Source organism: Muntiacus reevesi, chromosome 11, assembly GCF_963930625.1.
Source record: "Muntiacus reevesi chromosome 11, mMunRee1.1, whole genome shotgun sequence".
NCBI lineage: Eukaryota > Metazoa > Chordata > Mammalia > Artiodactyla > Cervidae > Muntiacus > Muntiacus reevesi.
The window spans coordinates 68,344,922-68,356,453 of NC_089259.1; the positions used below are offsets into that span (position 1 = coordinate 68,344,922).

At 40.1% G+C, this 11,532-nt stretch overlaps 1 protein-coding gene across 1 annotated transcript in view; it reads right to left on the reverse strand.

The window, feature by feature from the left end:
• Positions 1 to 1,252: 1,252 nt before the first annotated feature.
• Positions 1,253 to 11,532, reverse strand: part of LOC136144516 (ATP-binding cassette sub-family C member 4-like) — a 74,948-nt gene continuing 64,668 nt past the window's right edge. Inside the window, exons 18-19 of the mRNA XM_065902423.1 lie at positions 5,232 to 5,378; positions 1,253 to 1,332 (exon numbers count right to left, since the gene is read on the reverse strand). Of these exons, the coding sequence (XP_065758495.1) occupies positions 5,312 to 5,378 (67 nt within the window). The 3' untranslated portion in view covers positions 1,253 to 1,332; positions 5,232 to 5,311. The remainder of the gene's footprint in view (positions 1,333 to 5,231; positions 5,379 to 11,532) is intronic.

Genomic DNA, 11,532 nt, shown 5'->3' on the forward strand with positions numbered 1-11,532 from the left:
GCAGATCAAACCTGTCCATCCTAAAGGAGATCAGTCCTGGGTGTTCATTGGAAGGACTGATGTTGAAGCTGAAACTCCAATACTTTGGCCACCTGATGCAAAGAGCTGACTTATTTGAAAAGACCTTGATTCTGGGAAAGATTGAGGGCAGGAGGAGAAGGGGACAACAGAGGATGAGATGGTTGGATGGCATCACCGACCCAATGGACATGAATTTGAGTAAACTCTGGGAGTTGGTGATGGACAGGGAGGCCTGGCGTGCTGTGGTTCATGGGGTCGCAGAGAATCGGACACGACTGAGCGACTGAACTGAACTGAACTGATTGTCCTTCTTGGACTTCCCAGGTGGCTCAGGGGTAAGAATCTGCCTGCAATGCAGGAGACACGAGTTCGATCTCTGGGCCAGGAATATCCCCTGGACAAAGAAATGGCAATCCACTCCAGTATTCTTGCCTGAAAAATCCCATGGATTGAGGAGCATGGCTGGCTGCAGTAAATGTGGTCACAAAAGAGTCGGACACAACTTAGCAACTAAATATTATTGTTCTTGTTAAAGTATTATTTTCACCCTATTTTTAGCCAATTTTTTCTTTGTAAGTAACCACACCTGGCTTTATCCAAACAAAATGGTGCAGCAAATACTTGCCCCCTGTGGGAATACAATGCAGTATGCTCATGCTCAGTTGTGTCCAACTGTGCAGCCCCATGGACTATAGCCCGCCAGGCTTCTCTGTCCATGGAATTTTCTCAGCAAGAATACTGAAGTGGGTTGCCATTTCCTTCTCTAGGTGATCTGCCCGACCCAGGGATTGATTCCATGTCTCTTGCATCTCCTGCATTGGCAGCTGAATTCTTTACCACTGAGACACCTGGGAAGCCCAACACAGTGCATAATTTTGTCAGTCTAGGCTATCTTTCCATTGGTGTATTATTTCTATATTATGAAATGTGCTCACAGTAAAGGGAATCCACACCAGATACCTGGAAGGCAGAGGGAGAACCACTTACCCAGCATGTCGCTGCTTCAGACCAACCTTGACGTGACTGTGTAGACACTCCTGACCCAGGGGTTACTAAGTTAACTCACCCTCCCAATCAGAACTGCACCTCTTTCTCACAAACACAGCCTTTACTAAGGATAACAGGACACACTGCCAGGCTGAAAGGCCCACCTTCAGCCCCTGTGGAAACTCCTTGAGAAACAGGCACTTTGCTCTTCCCTGTGAGAACTCTAACAGGACTGATACGTTACCTGGATGAAATCAAGAAATATCAGGGGCAGCAAGTCATCCATATGCCCAATGTCTTTGGAGAAACGATTCAAAATTCTTCCTGCAAGAACAGGATACAAGAAATTACTCATTTCCTCAGATAGAAGCTTTAAGAGAAACAATTCATGGACAAATAAAAACAATATTTTTGAAGAATATGCATTTTGGGTCTTCCCTGGTGGTACAGTGTCCCCACTGGAGGGGACATGTGTTCAATCCCTGGTCTGGAAAGATTCCACATGCTACAGAGCAACTAAGCCTGTGCACCACAGCTACTGAAGCCCATGTGCCTAAAGCCTGAGCTCTGCAATAGAAAAAGCCACCACAATGAGAAGCCAAGTCACTGCAATGAACAATAACCCTTGCCTGCTATAACTAGAGTAAGCCTACATGCAACAACAAAGACCCAATGCAACTAAAAATAAACAAGTAAATCTTTTAAAAAATAAAGTATATGTATTAAACATTATATATATTGGGCTTCCCTATGGACTCAGTGCTAAAGAATCCACCTGCCAAAGCAGGAGACATAAGAGACAGGGGTTCAATCCCTGGGTCAGGAAGATCCCCAGAGGAGGAAATGGCAACCCACTCCAGTATTCATGCCTGGGAAATCCCATGGACAGAGGAGCCTGGCAGGCTACAGTCATAGGAATATAAAAGAGTTAGACACAACTTAGAAGTAAAACAACAACAAAGTTAATATATTAGAAATTCATATGAAATAAACCAATGTCAGTGAGAAAAAGAAAGACAAAATAGGATGATACCTAAAGAGAAACAAAAATACCACCAAACGGCAGTGGGTGGGGAAGTGAAACTGAGTCCTGATTTTTAAAAAATTGGGGAATCTTGAGGCAGTTATCAGGAAGAGCTGGTGGATTTGAGAATGTTCCCTCCCTTTACAGCCATCCCATCTGAGGCTCACTCCAAGTGCTAAATCAGTAAGTAAACAATTGCAAAATACCTAAGTTAATCCTAATTCTCACAACAATTTTGCTTTAATTATCAAGATTAATTTTTCCAAGTGATACTTTCTAAATAAACATAATTATAGTCTCTTTGTAATTTTTTTTCCCTCCAAATGGCTCACAGCACCTCACATTTTGGTAAACTTTGGATTGTGGCCATTTCTAAGTCGTGAGTTTACTACTGGCTTAATAAGTCACTGTTTTTAGAGGTGTACCAGGTGTGACAAGCACAGACTTACAAACAAGCATTTAAGAAGACCACAGGGATGTAGGCAGGAAATATTACTAAATGACTAAGAATCACTTATCATTGATTTTATTTCCCTTCTCAGAATCCACAATAATAGGCTTAAGGTTTAATAGCCTTAAGGCTGCAGGATAGAATATGGGAATTTCCGGTAAATATCTGGCATAAACTAAAAATGTCACCTGTCACATCAGTAAACAAAGGATGCTGTAGCCATCAGGATCCTGCAGCCACCCCTGCAAGCATGGTGCACCCTGAGGAGACTCAGGATGAGAAAGAACAGGACATTGGCCCCAGACAGGGGAGGTGCAAATCAAAAGAACTGTAGCAGGGAGGATCCAGTTTTGACTCCATGCTGGATCTGTTTCTTTGACTGTTGTTAGTCATTGCTTTGGTCAGGGAACGCTGCCCCTCTGCCTGAATGTTAAACAAAAATGGCTTTTTTCAGCTCACAGGGAGACAATCTGACCCTCACCACTTTTGAATGGCTGCAGAAAAGAAAAAAATGAACAAATACCCTCTTATTGTGCAAGATAAATGACCTTTTGACTTTACTTCCTTGCCTCCTCTCCTCTCTGTTCTATAAAAGAACCAGGCATCCAGACCCCAATAAGTAGGTTATTTTGAGACATCAGTTTTCCATCTTCTAAGTCTGCCAGGTTTCCAAATAAAGTCATTTTTCTTTGCCTTAACATGTCATCCGTAAGACTTATCGACATTGTGAGGCAAGCAGAGTGAGCTTGAACTTGGTAACAAGTAACACCACTCTATGTGGTTCTCTCTTCATGCCATCACATACCAGAGACAAAGATGCTATAAACAATCTATCACAAATTCTACATTTGAAAATAAACACAAGAAAGAGTTCAATTTAATATACTACTAAAAGAGTAAATAACTGACACCCCTAAACCTTAGGGCCTATATTTGTAGCACTTATTTGGGCTTCTATTTTCTTGAAGGGATGAAGTTCTGATAATAGACACAGGAAGAGAAGACAAGATACACACTGTGTATGCCTGCTGCTCTAGGATTAGTGACCTTAAAGATTTAAACTTGGTTCCAAATCCTTGAATAATAAATCAGCGTCTGGAGAAGTCTACAGGTCATCAAGAGCCTGGTTAACAGTGGTCACAAGCACTCAGAGGCTGTGTAACAGAAATTATAACTGATAACAGTCCCACGTGATGCTCCCAAATTTACAACTGTAGTTTCCCCATTAGCAGGAAAAGCAGTGTGACTTCACAGCCATAATACCAAAGACTTCCAATCACTTCCTCACTCCAGCTTCGTAATAAGATGAGATTGTGTGGGCCTCTGCAGTTTACCATCCTGGGCTCCTCATAGTGCCTGGACTAAAGAACATGTGTTGAATAAATGTGCACAAGGTGCTGCACTAAACAGTCTTATTTAATCCTTACAACAGTCTTGTGAAACAGAAAGTGCAGCAGTTAATCCCATTTCACAGGAGAGGAAGTTCCAGACACCATGTCAACATCCTCACTTAGGTTCTTTAGGCACTGACCCTGTGCTAAGTGCTGTGAATGTGTTAACCTGCTTAATGCCCACAACATCAAGATATTGGTAAGTATGTGAATAGTATCCTCATTTTATATGTAAGGAAATTGAGACACAGAGAAATTAAATAACTAACATATAAGTATTAAAATAACTCTAACTGGCTACTACTATAAGTAACTATCTCCAGAACCGAACCCAGGAAGTTGGCTCCAGAGTCCATACTTATAACCATGACAACATCTTGCCTGGAGATTTGCTTGCCCAGTCGTATCTACCTACTTTGGCCTTGATCACACAACTAGTTGATGACCAAGCCAAGGTTACTGCTGTCCTCCCTCTAGTTACATCCCTACCTCAACAGGCCCTGTCAATCATGACCTGCAAAAGCAAAGCCACCCTGGGCCTCAGCAGAAGTCTAACCAACTGAGCAGAGTGGGTATGTGCGCTGATGAACTAACTCTTCATAGGAACCCAGTTCAGGAGGCTACCTTCCAAAGCAAGACAGGTTGAAGGCCTCTCTTGTTGAAGGCCTCTCTTGTTGAAGTGTGGAGGAAGCAAACATTGGGAAACCTTCAGGGACACTCTTACTTAATAATGAAGATCCACCTGCTAGGTACCACAAGATATCTGTAGGGTAACCAAAAGTCCATTGTAAAACCAGAGAGTTGATTTTATTGAAGAGGATGCTTACATTTCACTGATCTTGTATTTTAATTAATTTTACATTACCATTTAGGTAAAACTCAAAATATGGGCACATGCCAGAGCTCTGTGGTCCCAGAAATGAATGGACAATGAAAGAAAGAAATGCACAGCCTGTCTTCTGTAGAGATATTCCTGGAAGATGGTCCTTCTTAGTTAGTTTAACATTATGAAACATAGCCGACGTTTTAACAACTAGTCAAAAACATTTCAACACATTTTCATCATTTGTTGGGTGTTTCATACACCACATAACAAATGGACTCCTAAATCATCCTGCAAAGTAAGCATTCATATATTTTTACAGACATGCATAAATTGGAATAAAGGTTTATATGCTCCTATATTCAAATTTTCTCTGGTAGGAAAAATTACCAGTGAAGCTTTTTGTAGAAAATGAATAAACATACACAGTGATTTTCTTCCAAGCATCTCGTCTATTTTCAAATATGAAAATGTAAATAGGCATGTAAGGTGTTAACAAGACATATTCATTAAGAAATTTCATGTCTGACTTACCTATTGGATTTCTATGGAAGAACAATACTGGAGCTCTTAAAATGGTCTCCAACATTTTCCTGTGCAAAGTTCGTGAAGAATTAACAAGGATGTAGAATATCAACAGAGACCTTGTGATACCAAAAAGGACAGTCGACACAGTTAACCCTGAAATAAAGAAGCATCACTCAGCACAAGATCTCTGTCTTATCCTTAACCATGCTAAAGCATGGCAGTCAGTTTAAAAAGGTACCGTGTATTTTATTCTATAAATAAAATTTGTATAGAGATTTACATATATATAGAATAAAAAACATATATATATACATATATATGTATATATGTATATATATATATATAAAGTAGATTCTGTAAGATTTTAATGCTTTCAAAATTACATCTATAAAGAAAAATATAAAAATCACTGTTTTCCTCCCACTAAATAGAAACAACATGGGGGAAAAAAATCATTGTAAACTACAGCTTCATTCTAGGCTTGCCTAATTCAATTACAAGTTCTAATAAAACTTATAAGACAGATAATTATACAACTAGCTGATCTTCCTTTCTCCACATTTCAAATATCATTATTTACAACACGTCCCATAATCTGAAAGTAAGGTATGCTTTGGTAAAAATGAAAGTGTTAATTGCTCAGTCAAGTCATACTCTTTGCAACTCCATGGACTGTAGCCCCCAGGCTCTTCTAACCATGGAATTTTCCAGGCAAGAATACTGGAGTGGGTTGCCACTCCCTTCTCCAATGCTTTGCTACCAGCACATGAATTAACAGAGGAAAGGAGAAATAATCTACTATTTCCTTGTGATTTACAAGGAAATTTATTTCCATGTAGCTTTTTAAGAACCTTCTATATAACACAGGGAACTCTACTTAATTCTCTGCGGTGACCTAATTGGAAAGGAAATCCAAAAAGAGGATATATGTTCAATGGTTCACTTGGCTGTACAACAGAAACTAACACAACATTGGAAAGCAAATATAATAAAAATTTTAAATATTAAAAATAAAGTAGCTACTTCTATGCCCAAGTAGCTATAAAGAGCATGAAAAGACCATGCTAAGTTGCAAGTGGACAATCTCTTAAATAATTGAACTGCAAGAAACTACAAATCATATTTTGACATGAGATAATCTAAACAAGATAATCTAAACTAATCTCTCACTATTTTATAGAATCCCAAAGCATTTATAAATAAATATAATCATTCAAATTTATGTATTATCAATGATATAAATGAGCACGACTATACATGTAAAAACTAAAATAGCCTTCCAAACATCTCTTCAACTCACAATGCTATATTAAGTGGAGATAACTTCAGCAATATATATTCCATCAAGTAATTTTTTCCATTCAGCTGCCACATCAGTATTATTTAAATACTGAAAGCTGCTTAAATTCCTGAATTCCACCAACAGTCATTTGCCTTAGCCCACAATCCTATACGAATGTGTAACAGAAACCCTTTCTTCTTCTTTAAGCCCTCATTGTCCACCAATTCAGAAAGTAAACAGCTGGTAGATTCAAATTTCTTATCAAGTAATTAATAAAATAAATACCAAATTTCAATGAGTGGGTTTTCACATAACTTATTCTTTGTAGAAAACTTTTACAAGCATTTCCTGTGAAGGTATTTTAATTTTTACTCATTTAAAAAAAATTATTGGGGTATAGTTACTTTACAATGTTGAGTTAGTTTCTGCTGCTCACCAGAGTAAATCAGCTATATGCATACATATATCCCTTCCCTCTTGGACCTCCCTTCCCCCCATCCCTCCCCTCTAGTCATCGCAGAGAACTGAGCTGAGCACCCTGTGCTACACAGCAGCTTCCCACGAAGCTGTTTTGCACATGGTAGTGTGTATGTGTCAGTCCTAATCTTTCAATTTATTTCCCTCACCTCCCCATTCCTGCTCTGTGTCCAAACATCTATTCTTTACAACTACAACTCTAGTCATCCCCTGCAAATAGGATCATCTGTACCATTTTTCTCGATTCCATGTTGCTGTTGTTGCTTGTTCAGTCACCAAGTCGCATCCAACACTTCGTAACCCCACTGACTGCAGCACGCCAGGCTTCCCTGTCCCTCACCATCTCCCGGAGTTTGCCCAAGTTCATGAATTGGTGATGCCATCCAACCAGCTCATATTCTGTCACCCCCTTGTTCTGCCTTCAACCTTTCCCAGCATCAGGGTCTTTTCCAGTGAGTCAGCTGCTTGCATCAGGAGGTCAAAGTATTGGAGCTTCAGCTTCAGCATCAGTACTTCAGTGAGTATTTAGGGTTGATTTCCTTTAAGACTGATGGTTTCTATCTCCCTGCTGTCCAAGGGACTCTCAATCTCAAGTCTTCTTTAGGATCACAGTTCTAAAGCATCAATTCTTCAGTGTTCAGCCTTCTTTATTGTCCAGCTCTCATATCCGTGCATGACTACTGGAAAGAACATAGCCTTGAGTATACAGACCTTTGTCAGCAAAGTGATGTCTCTGCTTTTTAACACACTGTCAAGGTCTGTCACAGCTTTCCTGCAATGTCTTCTAATTCCATGGCTGCAGTCACCATCCACAGTGATTTTAGAGCCCAAGAAGAGGAAATCTGTCACTGCTCCCACATTTCCCCCTTCTGTTTGCATGAAGTGATGGGACTAGATGCATGATCTTAGTTTTTATAATATTCAGTTTTAAGTTGGTTTTTTCACCCTCATCAAGAGGCTCTTTAGTTCCTTTTTACTTTCTGCCATTAGAGTGCTATTGTTCTGCCCGTAGTCCGAGTCCCCGGTCAGGAAAGAAGACTCCTCGAAACAATGCAACTCGCAATAGGGGAATTTATTACTGACTCGAGCCAGGGCCTCCCGCCCTCACCAGGTGTGTGAGGATGAAAGGCCCCGAGCCCCAGTTTTCTCGGGTATTTATTAGGTCAAAACAAGCAACAGGTAGTTCGCGCAAGTGGATTGGTTACACAGTGGGTAGTTGGCGTAAGCGGATTGGTTACACAGTTGCAAGGTAATTTTTGTTGGCCCTACGTGGGGCTTTCAGCTTTCCCTGATAGGTTCCCTTTCTTCTGGCTAGGCATATGTTGATTGGCTGGCTCCAGGAGGCCTGATAATTATGTTACCCTGGGAAACCAGGCCTACTCCTAATCTAGGCTGCCTGCCATGGCGTTAGCCATGACAGCCTCACACTATCACCCACATCTCTGAGATTGATATTCTCCAGCAATCTTTATTCTAGCTTGTAAGCCATCCACCCTGGCATTTCACAAGATGTGCTCTGTGTATAAGTTAAATAAACGGGGTGACAATAAGCAAACTTGTACTCCTTTCTCAATCCTGAACCAATCAGCTGTTCCACATAGGGTTCTAACTATCGTTTCTTGGTCTGCATACAGGTTTCTCAGGATATAGGTAAGATGGTCTGGTATTCCCATCTCTTTAAGAGTTTTCCATAGTTTGTTATGATAAACACAGTTAAAGGCTTTAGCTTAAATAGTGAAACAGAGGTAGATGTCTTTCTGGAATTCCCATGCTTTCTCTATGATCCAGGAAATGTTGGCAATGTGATCTCTGGTTCCTCTACCTTTTCTAAACCCAGCTTGAACATCTGGAAGTTCTCAGTTCACATAATGCTGAAACATAGCTTGAAGGACTGTGAGCATAACATTACTCATATGGGAGATGAGCACAATTGTCTGGTGGGTTGAACATTCTTTAGTACTGCCCTTCTTGGGAATTGGGATGAGGATTGACATTTTCCAGTCCTGGCCACTGTTGGGTTTTTCAAATTTGCTGACATATTGAGTGCAGCACTTTAATAGCACTTTAAATCTTTTAGGATTTTAAATAGCTCTGCTGGAATTCCATCATCTCTACTAGCTTTGTAGGCAGCAGTGCTTCCTAAGGCTCACTTGCCTTCACACTCAGGAATGTCTGGCACTGAGTGAGAGACGACATCATTGTGGTTATCCAGGTCATTAAGATTTTTATTATATAGTTCTTCTGTGAATTCTTTCCATCTCTTCTTGATGTCTTCTGCTCCAATTAGGTCTTTACCATTTCTGTCCTTTATTGTGCCCATCTTTGGATGAAATGTTCCTTTAATATTTCTAATTTCCTTGAAGAGATCTCTAGCCTTACCCCTTCTTTTGTTTTCCTCTATTTCTTTGTATTGTCCATTGAAGAAGGGCTTCTGGTCTCTCCTTGCTATTCTCTGGAACTCTGCATTTAGTTCTAGGAGGTCTTCTAGGTCTTCACAGAACTGATCAACTTTAGCTTCTTCGGCATCAGTAGTTGGGACATAGACTTGGATTACTGAGATGTTGAATGATTTGCCTTAGAAATGAACTGAGATCATTCTGTTGTTTTTCAGGTTGCACCTAAGAACTTCATTCTGGACTTTTGTTGATTATGAGGGCTATTCCATTTCTTCTAAGTGATTCATGCCCACAGTAGTAGATATAATGGTCATCTGAATTAAAATCACCCATTCCCGTCCATTTTACTTCACTGATTCATAAGATGTCTGTTTACACTCACCATCTCCTGCTTGACCATGTCCCATTTACCTTGATTCATGGACCTAACATTCCAGGTTCCTATGCAATACTGTTCTTTATAGCATCCGATTTTACTTTCCCCACCAGACACATCCACAACCGAGTGTCATTTCCACTTTGACCTAGCCACTTCATTCTGTCTAAAGGTATTAGTAGTTGTCTTCTGCTCTTCCCCAGTAGCATATTGGACACCTTCTGACCTGGGGGGCTAATCTTTTGGTGTTTTGTCTTTTTGTCTTTTATGCAGTTCATGGGTTTCTCATGGCTAGTACACTGGAGTGGTTTGCCAATCTCTCCTCCAGTGGATTATATTTTGCCAGAACTCTCCACTATGATCCATCCTTCTTAGGTGGCCCTACTTGGCATAGCTCATAGCATCACTGAGTTACACAAGCCTCTTCACCCTGATAAGGCAGTGATCCTTGAAGAGGCTAGATTCCATATGTATGCATTAATACAAGTATTTTTTCTGTTTTTCTCTTTCTGACTAACTTTAATTTGCATGACAGACTCTAGATCCATCCACATCTCACAAATGATCCAATTTCATTCCTTTCTGTGGATAAGTAATATTCCAGTGTACATGTGTGTTAGTCTTTAGTCATCTCCAATTCCTTGCAACCCCATAGACTGTAGCCCACCAGGCTCCTCTGTCCGTGGAATTCTCCAAGCATGAATATTGGAGTGGTTTGCCACTCCCTTATCCAGGGGTCCTTCCTGACCCAGGGATGAAACTCAGGTCTCCAACATTGCAGGAAAATTATTTACCATTTGAGCTACCCAGAGAGCCCTCCTCCCCGATCTAGTGTCTGTATGTACCATAAATGAGATGAAAAGACAGCCCTGAGAATGGGAGAAAATAATTACAAAATAAGTAACTGACCAGGGATTAATCTCCACAATTTACAAACAGCTCAAGCAGCTTAACATAAAAAAAAACAAACAAACAGAAAACAATCCAATTAAAAAATTGGCAGAAGACCTATATAGACCTTTCTCCAAAGAAAACATACAGATGGTCAAGAGGCACATGAAAAGATGCTCAATATTGTTACTTGAGAAAGGCAGGTCAAAACTATAATAAAGTATTACCTCACACAAGTCAGAATGACCATCATCAAAAAATATACAAATAATAAATGCTAGAGAAGGTGTGGAAAAAGAGAACCTTCTTGCACTGTTAGTAGGAACGCAAATTGCTACAGTCACTATGGAGAACAGTATGGAGGTTCCTTTAAAAACTGAAAATAGCACCACCATACGACCCAGCAATCCCACTACTGGGCATATACCCTGAGAAAACCATAATTCAAAAAGACACCTGCACCCCAGTGTTCATAGCAACACTATTGACAAAAGCTAGGACGTGGAAGCAACTTAAATGTCCATCAACAGATGAATGGATAAAGAAAGCATTTAAAATTTGTGTTAAAGACATACTTTAAATAGTATGTAATGCTATGCTATATATATTCTAAATATTCTTGTGAATAGAGAGAGTCATGTTAATAGTTAATATTAGTCTGGCAAACCAAATTTTGTATTAATCACACAGTTGGGGAGGAGGTAACACTGTGATCTCAGGGTAAGAAAGAGAAGAAATCCTCATTCCAGACACTGGACTTCCCCTGCTTAGCTTCTCAAGTTATTAGTGAAGCCCAGGAGATGAGCAGTGTGGAAAGGGGAGCTTTGCATACCTGGGAGGGAATAATGCTTCTATTTGTGGCCCATGTTGCCAAGGATTTCATCC